Source organism: Monodelphis domestica, chromosome 2 (assembly GCF_027887165.1).
Source record: "Monodelphis domestica isolate mMonDom1 chromosome 2, mMonDom1.pri, whole genome shotgun sequence".
Lineage (NCBI taxonomy): Eukaryota > Metazoa > Chordata > Mammalia > Didelphimorphia > Didelphidae > Monodelphis > Monodelphis domestica.
Window position 1 is genome coordinate 147,532,912 of NC_077228.1, and position 12,713 is coordinate 147,545,624.

Here is a 12,713-nt window from a genome sequence, read left to right on the forward strand (position 1 = left end):
ACTGATTTGCAGCTCCATTAACGATGCATTAGTATACCTACCTTTTCACACTTCCAAAATTAATTATTTTCATCCTTTGTTATCTTTGCCAATTTACAAACTATAAAATTTAACCTCAGGGTTATTTTGGTTTGCTTTTCTTTTATTAGTGACTTGAAGATTTTGTGTATGTGTGCATATATATATATATATAAATATATGTATATACATGATACATGTGTATAACACATAGGTAGCTTATAATTATTAAAATGTGCATGTATACATACACATTTATATCTGGCAGTTTACAAATCTTTTGAGTACCAAATGCATTTAAACTATGTTTAAGGTATTCTAATCATAGTTTGAATGTGTGGATTTTTTTACAGTATAAAAAATAATCTTTGCTTTGTAGTATGGGCATCACATTAATCAAAAGTTTAGTTCTCAAAAATCACAAAGAATCAGATGCCCCTTCCTTCCATGTTAGACAAGAATATGTGAACCAATCTATACCACGTGTTGCATCTGAGGACCAGCACCTTGAACTTCATTTTATTCTGTAATGTCTTGTTGTTTATCTATTATCTTCTCTGTTATACTGTAAGCTCTTTGACAGCAGGAACTATCTTTTGATAAATGTTTATATTCTCAGAGTTTAGTAGGTATTTAATAAATACTAATTTCCTCATCTCTTGATTTTATTACTCCACCAAAGCCTCTTTAATTGAAATTAGAACCAAAAATTCACCCTCAATCTTCCCCATGTAGGTTGCTAGCTTTTGAATTTACTGCAAAACATATTTTAATCATTATAATTAAAAGCAAAGCATAGTGTTGAAACATTTAAAAAATAGATTTAACATTTAACATCCTGTCTCACTCACATTCTTGGAGGGGAAAGTGAAGTCTCATCTCTGGAAACTGATATTTGCCATAAATAGACTATAAGTTCTTTGAGGACAGGGATTGTGCAACTTTTGTTCTTTTGTTCTAGCAGTTAGCACATGATTGTCATTTACTAAATGGTTTACTGATTAAGGGGTGAACTAAAGGAAAAAGAGAAATAAGACTGAGGAATTTAAACAGAACACTTATAAATATTACTATCTCTTCATTTCAACCTGGCACCTCCCAGTAATAGATGCTTTTAAATCTCAAACTCTTTTGTTCCAATGGAGAACAGCCTAGAGGGGAAGCATGAAAATTTTAACACAGGAGACCTCATAGTGGCCATAACAAAAGAAATGAATAATATCATTAAAAACATTTTTGATGATTTTTCCCAGTGAACAGACACTGTTAATAAAAAATGGATTTTCTTTCATTTTATGATTACTAAGCTTAGAAGCAGGGATTACCATTATTATTGAAACCTGTTTTTTAATAAAGTCCCATAACATCAAAGCTATGCTATAGTCAATATTTGATGGCAAATCTAAGCCCTAATAACACTTATTCATTTTTTAAATCAGAAATACATACAGAACATTCCAGATTTATTTCGATAGTGCTGGGCCTGGTAGCCTTCCAGGACAAGCAAAATTATGAACTTTCATGGCAAGTTTGATTCTATGGCACATGGCTGAATTATAAAGATGTGCAGGTTACCTCACTGAACTTTAAAACCCAACATTAGTTTTCTATAGTTTAAGTGGCTATTTTATAGATTCATTTTTTCCAAAATATGATTTTTGAAGTCACTTTTTACCCTCACAAACTTTTAATTTGAAAATATATCTTATAAAATGAATATTGAGTGTGATTCTTTTATGGTTTAGAGAACAGGAAAAGACTTTTTTTCACATTAAAATGTTTTTGAGGAAGGCATGAATATGCTGACTCTAAAGTTAAAAGTTTGAGAAAGAGCAATGAGTATGCTAGAAGATGGTACTTAAAAATGGAAAGCAAAGGGAAGATAAAAAATGAGAATTTTTTATATAGTGTAGAGGATACAAATAGTGTTAATTTTTTTAAATTAATAACAACCACATTAAGGATTATTCTATGCAAATTATAATAACTGTTCCACTTCACACTACAATTGAATTCAAAATTACAAAAAAAAATGAAATAGTTCATTTTGTTGACATTCTTCCCTTTCCTTGTTTATTTTTAAATACTTGAGTTTACTTTCATTGTTTATTAAACATATACATATTTAATACATATTGTATGACCTAAGGTAAGAGTTTAAAATATATGTTTAACACATTATTATATGTTTATGTATAGTATTAAATACATGTATCAAAGTTCATAACCCTCATACTCTATCTTAGAATCAATACTGAGTTTTGGTGCCAGGTCAGAAGAGCAGTAAGAACCAAGTGAAGATATGAATTGAACCAACCATTCTGGAATGTAATTTGAAATGTTACAAGGAAATTGTGACTTTTTGCAGAATATGTAAAAAAAAAATTTCAATAAAACTGTATTTAGGGGTAGCTGGGTGATTTAGTAGATAAAGATCCTAGATTAAAATTTGGCCTCAGAGATTCCTAGCTGTGTGACCTTGGGCAAGTCACTTAACCCCAGTTGCTTGGCATTTATGTGGAATCAATATTCAGTTTTGATTCTAAGAAAAAAGATCAAGGTTATAAACACATGTGTGTGTGTGTGTATATATATAATTATAAATAAACATAATAATATGTTAAATATATATAACTATTACCTTCTGACATGTAATATATATTAAATATGTACAAATATATTTAATAAGCAGTGAAAGTAAACCCAAGAAAGTACTTAAAAAGAAAAAATTAGAAGGCTGTCAATAAGAAAGGAGCTGAAAATAAGAATATATGGGGAAAAAACAGGAAAAATTGGAGAATAAAGTAAGAGATAAGAAAAGAATGAAACTGGAAGAAGAGGGAGAAAGATAAGCAAAAGAGAGGGAGAGAGACATTGAGAGAAAGTAGAAAAGGGCAAGAAATTATGCAAAAAAGAAGGAAATAAAGGGGAAGAAAGAGCATAAGGAAGGAGAGAGAAGAGAAAGGGGAGAAGAAAAGAGAAAGGGAGAGGCAGAGTAAAGGGGAAAGGGGAAGAAAGGAGTTTACAGAAGTTGTAAAAAGAAGGTACTTATTGAATGTGTTAAAAGGGAAGAAGACAAATAAGAAATTTAGTAGATGAGTCAAAACAACAACAAAGTAGTAGGATTGTCATTGGCTAACTTCTTTACAAAAAAATACAATGTCCTCAGGGCCCGTGTATCTTGAACAAAAATTTCTAGCACTATGTCTTTAGCTAAGTATTTCCTAATTACCATAGCTAGATTCCTTTTTACTCTACTTATTTTCATCTCATTTCTTCCATATACAACAGGTTTTTAAAGTTTTTGCTCCCTTATGTTACCATTTTTGGACAAGCTCTCTCATCTCTTCAGGTTCATTCTGTATGAATAGGAATCCGATCTCATTTTTTGTAATATTGAATTTATTTATATTCTTCGTAGCACCTTACATCTAGTACTTCATTAATAAATGGATTAAAGAGCTAAAAAGTGACTCTTTTTTGATCACCATTATTATGGCTTCCTCAGAATAACCTACAGGGTTAGGATTATTTTATGAGTAAATTTAGTAGCAACTTGGTCCAAGAAGATGAAAAATTGGGAGACAGAAGCAAAGAAGGAGAAAATTGGCAATAGTTAATAAGAGTAAACATAAAGTAAGATGGAAACTATAAAATGAAAGTTAAAGAAAAATTGAGGGGTTTTTTTCTAATTTTTTTCTCCAGCTGCATCAGCATTATGTTTTAAAATTTCTTCACAACCTGATTCTCTACTACCTTTCTAGGTATTTTATACATCATACCACTTCACATGTTCTAGATATTGGCTAAACTAGCCAGCTTGCTGGTCCTCACAGAGGATAGCCCATATCTCTTTTAAATACCTTACACACATATAGTCTCACTAACCCTAGAATATACTCCCACCTTACTTCTACATTGAGAATACCTAATTTCCTTTAAAAAAAAACAGTTCAAGTATTTCCTTCTACTTGAGACCTTTCATGATGTCTCTATAGTCAATTGTTAATGCTTTTCTCCCTATTAAAATATTTCATATTTATTGTTCATTTGCTTATTTTTGTATATGACTTTTTTCGAATAGAATTTGAACTCTTTGAGAATGCTCCCTCGATTTTGTCTTTGTATCCCCAGCAATTGTAAAGTGTCTTGTAAATATTAGAACCTTAACAAATATTGTTTGAATGATTGGTTATGCATCAAAAGCATGTGGAGATACCTTGAGAAAGAAGTTTAGCACACGGTAGGTACACTTATGTAGATACAACCAATGGCATCATAAAAACAAGAATCTCTATATTTTTGTTGTTCAGTTGTTTTGGTCTTGTCCAACTCTTCTTGAACCTACTGGGGTTTTCTTGGCAAAGATACTAGTGTTTTGTCATTTCCTTCTCCTTTATTTTACAAATGAGGAAACTAAGGCAAACAGGATTAAGTGACTTTTCCAGGGCCACACAGTTAACATGTCTGAGGCTAGATGTGAACTCTGGTCTTCCTGTCTCTAGGCCCAGAACTCTATCCATTGTGCCACCTAGCTGCCTCAGTCTCTATATTGCTAATCCATTTTTTTTCTGCCTGTAAGAGAAAGGTTACAAACTTTAATTTTGACTCAGTTACTCCATGTCAACACATTCCTCTTGGAAGAATTGGATAAGGGAGCTTAAAGAAAGGAAGGATAATATATGGTAAAAGTGTGAGATAACATAAAGGCAGTGTCCTGGACACCATGTAGAATTTAAAAGGATCTATAATTAGTGCCCAACCAGAACTAGGGGAATCATAGAAAGGAGAGAAAGCAATGTCCCAGATTTTCTAGGATGTTCTGCTTAGATTAGAAATTTTCTTCTTTCCAAAATAAGAAAAATTATCACTAAACACTGCATTTGTTTTTTACCAGGAATGATAGAAAGCTATGTATATGTAATTCAGGTTCCAGCTTTCCAATGCCCTTAAACTATTTATACCACTATTCAAATATTAAATGGCACTTTACTCCTGAAATTTAGGTATATAAGTTATGGAAATTATGCCAACCAGAAAGTTAAAACTTCTCCTTACCTTCAGTATCCTCTGCAAGGATGCATATTTTAAAGAGAGACAAGTTTTATGTATTAAAATTATTTGTGCTATTGTTTTGTGGATTATATCAAATAACAAAAAGGATAATTATCTTGGAAAGTTACATAAATTCTAATAATATTTTCAACTGAAAATCTTTCCGTAATGAAGAAACTAAAGCCTAGATCTCAATTAATAGATTTTACTGAGAATTCATAAGGAATAGAGAGTCAAAAATAAAGTACATTTTAAATTCACTTTTCAGAGTGTTCAATAAAAATTGAAATTATTATTCACTTGGGAAAATCAAGCAAGATCAATAGAACACAGGTGGGAGAGGAGAAAGAAAAAACAAAATAACTGAGAGTTATACCAACATGATGATCAGCATGTCATATGAACATATATACTATTAGAAATTCTTATATAGTAAAGAAAAATAAACAATAATCTTTTTCTATATAAAAACTGATATTGCAGTCATCTGGATGTTATTGACAAATATTTTATGTTATATTATAGAATATATAAGAGAGCATATATTATAGCAGACACTGTGAACTAAAAAATATTTTCCTTTTAAATATTTATATGCATTTCAATTTCAAATTATATGACCAGACTCTCCCCTTAAACCACAAGATTTTGACTCATTAGAAATACCTATCTTGGACCACACACTTTAATTCATCCCCTCTTAGTGACTTCTTTTCTATATATCATCTAGTACATTCCTGAGAAGCTATCCCTCTCTAAGGAATCATTTATAGTATAACATTTCTGAGCATCTAATAGACAAATTAATCTCAGAGCAGCGCCTCAAAGAATGAAGAAAGAAAAAAGGTGAGCATAAATATAGCAAGTATTTTCCAAAAAACTTCCATAGTGCTTGGGATCATGAAAGTAGATGTCTCCTAGGATAAGTGTGGAGGGCATTTCTAAAATAATGGGCTTTTTAGGCTTAAGCTCAGGAGCTGAAAAATATAAATTTTACAAAAGTATATTGAGGCTTTCAGAGACATCAGGGTTCTTTCTGGAAAGAGAATGGCAGCTGAATATTATATAATTCTAAAGTCAACTCTGGTTTAATTATTCTTACTTTCCACTGTGTTAACCTGTTGCTGACTTCAAAGATTAAGAGGAAACCCCTCTGTGCCCCACCAGGAAATTCCAGGATTTAAGGTTTGCTTTCTGTAGCAATTTGTTGCCTTGTGGATAAATCATATTCTTAATCCATTTAGGATCACAGTTCCCCCATTTGCCTAAGGTCAGGAAGAAAATGCCTTAAGCAAAAGAAAGAAGAAAAAAATTACTAAAAACTAATGAGATTCAAAAACACATGCTATCACAAACAGGTTTCAAGAATCAATTTTATCTGTCCATTTTCTCATACTACAGAAAGGGGGAAAGGCAAGTTCACTCAGAATTTGCCCGAGTTGTAATCAACTGCTCTAGACCTGACTCTCCTAAAATGAAACTGTTAACAGCTCACATTTATATAAGGCTTTGGTTTGCACAGTCTTTACATATAGTATCTCTTTTGACCCTCCCAACATCCTTATGAGATGGATAGTTCAAATAACATTATAACCACTGGATGAAAAATCACTTAGGCTCAGAAATAAAATGATTTGCTTGAGATCACACAGCTAAGAAGAGGCAAATTAGGCTTTGGAACTTAGGTCTCTTCTGATTCCAAGTCACTGACTTTTTTGTTTGTTTTTGTTTTTATTTTTATTTTTCACTATATTATGCTGCCTCTATTTCTCTAGGTCATAAATACACATTTGAAGAAGTACACTATAAGCCAGAAGGGAAAGGAAAAAGAAACATATGAGGGGAAATTATGTATAATTTTGTTTGAAGAAAATATAACCAAGGAATAGTGCATGAAACATATAGGAGTATAGACATACATACATACATACATACATACATATATCTTTTTTCTTATTCTATTTTCCCACTCCTTTTCACCTCTTATAATCTACAAATAGGAAATCAGAAAAAGGGAGTATAATGAAGAGGAAAGAAGAGCAGGCAGTAATATACCCACTATCTTTGGAGGCAGAGGCTAAGTAAGATGGGAGTGGGTAAGAATGTCCAGAGTTTCTGATGAAAAAACATGATTAGGAAGTTCACTCCCTGCTCAAAGATGGAGAAGCACCAAGTTAAATTTATGAATCTTTTGATTTGTTTTTACATTTCTTAACAAATATTTCAGTGTAGAGTTCATTTTGCTAAATATTGGCCCCCTAAAAAAATGTGATCAACATCCTACCTGTTTCAGTGTCCTTCGGTCCATGTTCCTCATCGGAAGCCTTTGCTGGAGGCCAGACAGGGGGGATTCTTCTTGGAAACTGCTCTTCTGTATAATCCAGAGAATGTGTGGGTTGACTGACTGCAGCCCAAGTATAAAGTTGATCTTGCTGTATTAAATGTAAATATGTATGTATTAATTCAAAGTTGATCAAATAAATAATCAACGTCCTGTGATTGTTAACATAAATCATTCAGTAGATAATTCTATGTAGAATATAGAAGTATCTATCTTGAATTAGAAGGGACCATTTAGTCCAATCCTCCCATTTTATAGATGAAGAAAATAAAATCAGAGGCCTTAAGTGACTTGACCATGGTTACATAGTAAGAATCAGAAATAGGATTTAAATATACATCCTATACTCAAGAGCCAGTGTTGTTAATCACTGTTCCTTTCTTCATCCCTAAGAGACATTCTTGAATAATTAAGATTCAAAAGGTAAATAAGTCAGGTTTTTTCTCCATTTTTACTTCTTTCCTTTCCTTCCTTTCTTTTTCTTTTTCTTTCTTTTTTTTCTTGCTTTTTTTCCTCCTTAGCTGTCTTACCTCTTTTCCTGAAATTGGTCTCCAAAATCTCCCTCTTTGCAGTAAAGAGAGCTAACCCTAGAGGGTATTTACATGACAAGCAGCATTTCTTCCTTAAACTCTTGATACACCCAGAGTTACATCTGCACAAATGTTAATATTATATGCCTTTAACAATTAATTGCATGTTGGAGAGAAAGCCTACAAACTGCACTCAGGAACTTTTTAGCCAATAATGGCTTCTCTGACTACAAAAATCCAGGGCCCAGGAAATGGGATTCATTTGTGATGAAATTGAGAATTGCCTATGTAAGAATAGCAAGGAGATATGAAAGTAATGAGTCAAGTTTAAAAGTATATCAATCTTACCCAATTCCAAAGAAACACAACTGGGAATTAAAGGGAAAATAAAGAACTAAATTAATACATACCTATCTAATTAAGCATTGTAAGTCATTCCAATAGTTGCAATTCAATTTATTGTGGATTGCTTTGTTGTTTAGCCTTTTTCATCTATGTGCAATTCTTCCTGACTCTATTAGGGTTTTCTTTGCCAAGTTAATGGAGTGGTTTGCCTTTTCCATTTCCAGCTTATTTTACAGCTGAAGAAACTGAGGTCAACAGAGTTAGGTGACTTAACCAGGGCCACAAAGCTAGTAAGTATCTGAAATCAAATTTGAACTTGGGTCTTCCAGATATCAGGTCTGGCATTCTATCAACTCTACTATCTGGCATCCATGTAGTTAAAAAAAAAAAAAAGAATACTTGATATATAGTTTCACTGGAAATGCTAATTAAAGTCTATCTACTTGGTCAATGTATTTTGCTTGACTTTCAATAGTGTAGTTTTTAACCCACCCTTTCTTTCTATTTTTTCTTACCATTCCCAGAAAAAATTAATACATATCTTCCATGCTTCATCCTGTTCAATCTCTTTCCCTTATATTTATCCTGAAAAAACTAACTCCTCCAGGAAGAAGTTTCAGCATCTCTTATTCATTGAACCTTCTTTAAAAATTGCTGTTGTAAGTCTCCTGCACTGTTGCAAGGGGCCCTTTTCCTGACACTGCATTACTTTGCAGAGCAATTTAACTCTTCCTCTGAAACTGAAGCATGAGCTGCATTGACAAGGCTCTGCCTTATGAGTAGTAATCAATACATTTTAAGTCTTTCAAATTATGACAACTCCAGAAATGGTTTGGACTTTAACCAAATGGCTCTCATTTGCTCTTTAAAACGCTCTTTTCTACTGACAACTAAGAGAAACTTTTTCTTCTCACAGTAGACCTTTTTGTGGCTTTTGCTGCATTTATATAAATTCGAAATGATTTGCCATTGCACTTTGCATCTATGTTGAAGTGGAGGCGAGAATGGAAAGAAAATCAAGCTTGTTTCTTAGCAGCTCTTTTGATAGTGGCAAAGAATTGGAAATTGAAAGTATCCATCAATTGGAGAATGACTGAACTAAAGAGCAGGATGGCTTCAGAAAACCCTGAGAAGTCTTTGATGAACTGATGCAAATTCAAATGAACAGAACCAAGAAAACATGATACCCAGTAATAACAACATTGTAAAGATGATCAACTGTGAGAAACTTAGTTACTCTGATCAAGATAATAATCCAAGAAAGTTCCAAAAAACCCGCAATGGAAAATATTATTTACCTCCAGAGAAGAATGGAACTCTGAGTACAAATGGAAAGATCTATTTTTCATTTTTAAAATTTTACTGTTTGTGTTTATATTTGTGTGTGTGCATGTGCAACTTGTCTGATGAGGAAATATACTTTGCATTATTTCACATGTATAATTGAAATATTGCTTGTTTACCCAATGGTTAAGGGAAGGGTGGGTAAGGGAAGGATAGGAGAAAAGGAGAAAATCTGGAATGCGAAAATTAAAAATATTAATGTTCATTTTAATGTCATTGGGAAGTATTTGATGAAATAAATAAAAATGCACATATAAAAACCAAGATTAAAATGGAACTGAATAATACAAAGCCAGTTTTTCTACTGATGGAGTATAGGAGCCATTTGTGAAATGATAGGACAAATGGCTATGCAATAGGCATGCAACACTTACACATTTAAGTAATTATTTTTTAAATCTACATTTGTGTAATAAACTCCTACTTAACTTGAATACAACCTCACTTTCCAGCATTCTCTGACTTGAATCCCTTTCACTGCCCTATGCTACAGCCTACATGGAAAATTCATCATTCCCTATTTTTGCCTGTTCTCTCTCTTCTCTATAACTTTCTTCAAATTCAGCTGCTAGTTTATACTTGAGCTAGTCCTTTCTTTTTTCTTTTTATAAAATTTATTTTTCCTGATTACATGTCAATACAATTTTAAAAAATTCATCTTCTGATATTTTGCAATACATGTTCTCTCTCCCTCCCCTCTTCTGCTTCTCCCCAAGAAGTCAGGTAATATGATATTGGTTGTATGTATATTACCATATAAAATATATTTATATATTTCTCATGCTGTGAAAGAAGACATATGGCTTACACTAGATAAAAATAGATAGAAGAAATAAAGAATATGTTTTGATTTGCATCCACACTCCAAATGTTCCTTCTAGGGTTATAGATATCCTTTTTTTATATCATGAGTCTCTTGGAATCATCCACAATCCTTACCTTATTTATAATAGTTAAATCATTTAGTTGATCATAATATATTATTGTTAACTATGTACAGTGTTTTCCTGATTTTGCTTACTTCACTTTGTATAGGTTTATAAAAGTCTTTCCAGATATGTTTGTTTGGGTTTTTTGTGATTGTCTAATCTGTCATTTCATATTGCACAATAATATTCCATTATAAGCACATAGCACAACTTGTTCAGAGTACTGGCATGCTAGGTCAACTGATGGCCATACCTTCAGTTTCCAGTTTTTGCCACACCAAAAAGAGCTGCTATACATGTAAATTCTTTTTCTCTATGTTTACTCTCTTTGAGATACCAGAAATAGAAGTGGTATTGCTAAGTCAAAGGGTATACACAGTTTTATGGCCCCTTGAGCATAGTTCCAGATTGCACTCCAAAATGGTTCTATCAGTTCACAGATCCATTGGTAGTGTAATAGAATCCCAATTTTTCCACATCCTCTCTAGCATTTATTATTTTCCTTTTTTCCATATTATCCAGTCTAATGGGTGTGAGGGAGTTTCTCAGAATTGTTTTAATTTATATTTCTTTAATCAATAATGACTTGGAGCGTAGTTTTAATTTCTTCATCTGAGAATTGCCTATTCATATCTTTTAATCATTTGTCTCTTGGAAAATGCTTTGTATTCTTATGGATTTTATTCAATTTTTCTATACATTCGAGAAATGAAGTCTAAGGTAAACAACAATTTTTTTTACAATTTGTTGTTTACCTTATTTTAGTTACATTGCTTTTGTTTGTGCAAAAACTTTTAAATTTAATAACATCAAAGTTATCTACTTTGCATTTCAGAATGTTCTTGATGTATTGTTTTGATCTAAGTTATTCTCTTAACCACAGGTTTGATAGGTAATCTATTTTGTGCTTCCCTATTAATAATATTATCATTTATTTCTAAATCATGTAACTTCTCTGATGTTTCTTTAGTATATGGTATGAGGTATTGGTTTATGACTAATTTCTAACATACTGTTTTCCAGATTTCCTATCAGTTTTTGTCTAATAGTGAATTCCTTTTTCAGAAGCATGGATCCTTGGATTTGTTAAACAGTAGATCACTATGCTCATTTACCATTGATTCTTGAGTGCCTAGTCTAATCTAAATGGTCCTCTACTCCATTTCTTACTCAATGACAGATTATTTTGTTGTTTGCTGCTTAATAAGATAGTTAAGATCTGGTACAGTTAAGTCACTTTCCTTCAGTTTTTTTTTTAATCAATTCCTTTAATGTTCTCAGTTTTTTTTTTCTTCCAGATGAATTTTTAAATTATTTTTTCTATCTCTATGAGGAAATTTTTGGTTATTTTGATTTGTTTGGTAATGAATAATTAAATTAATTTGGGAAGAATGTTCATTTTTTAAAATATTGGATCAGTCTCTTCAGGGACAATTAATGTTTTTCCAATTGCTTATATTTGACTTTAATCATGTGAAAAATGTTTTATAGTTGTGATCAAATAGATCTGTGTTTCTCTTGGCAGGTAAATTCCCAGGCCTATTATATCATCTACAGTTATTTTAAATGGAATTGCTCTCTCTCTCTCTTGCTGTTAGGCTTTTTTTGGTAGTATAGAGAAATGTTGATGATTTATGTGAGTTTTTTTTAAATATCCTGAAACTTGTTTAATTGTTTTGATTAGTTTTTAGTTGATTCTATTAGGATTTTCTAGGTATACAATCATATTCACATTTAATTGCACTTTTAGCTTTTTAAAACATTTATATGCATAATCTCATTTTATAACAGCACTTTAAGGACAGTAATATCTTTGTTTTCAGATGAAAAAACTAAGGATGAGCTTAAATGACTATTCCATGGTGACATAGCTAGCAAGTTCCAGAGGCAGAATTCAAACCAAAGTTTAGAGTTCTTTTTAGTTGCTTCTAACAAGATTATGGATAATATTTATTTATATAAAGTATTAGTTGTCTAAAAGGTTTCAACTAATGTTAAAATATTTTTTTAATTGTAACAATAAAAATGACTTTGCATGAGTGAATTTCCATTATTGGTCTCCTTTTTATTATATCAAATCAAATTTAAATGATTGGTTATGGGTCATAAAAAGGTAAGCACATCTTTCTGTATCTCTGATTTTTTTTCTTT

At 31.7% G+C, this 12,713-nt stretch overlaps 1 protein-coding gene across 4 annotated transcripts in view; it reads right to left on the minus strand.

Moving 5' to 3' along the window:
* The window catches only part of FMN2 (formin 2), a 473,310-nt gene that overhangs the window by 406,295 nt on the left and 54,302 nt on the right, over positions 1-12,713 (minus strand). For all 4 annotated transcript variants that reach the window (XM_056816081.1, XM_056816082.1, XM_056816079.1 and 1 more), the window contains exon 3: positions 7,358-7,505. In XM_056816081.1, coding sequence (XP_056672059.1) covers positions 7,358-7,505 — 148 coding nt within the window. The remainder of the gene's footprint in view (positions 1-7,357; positions 7,506-12,713) is intronic.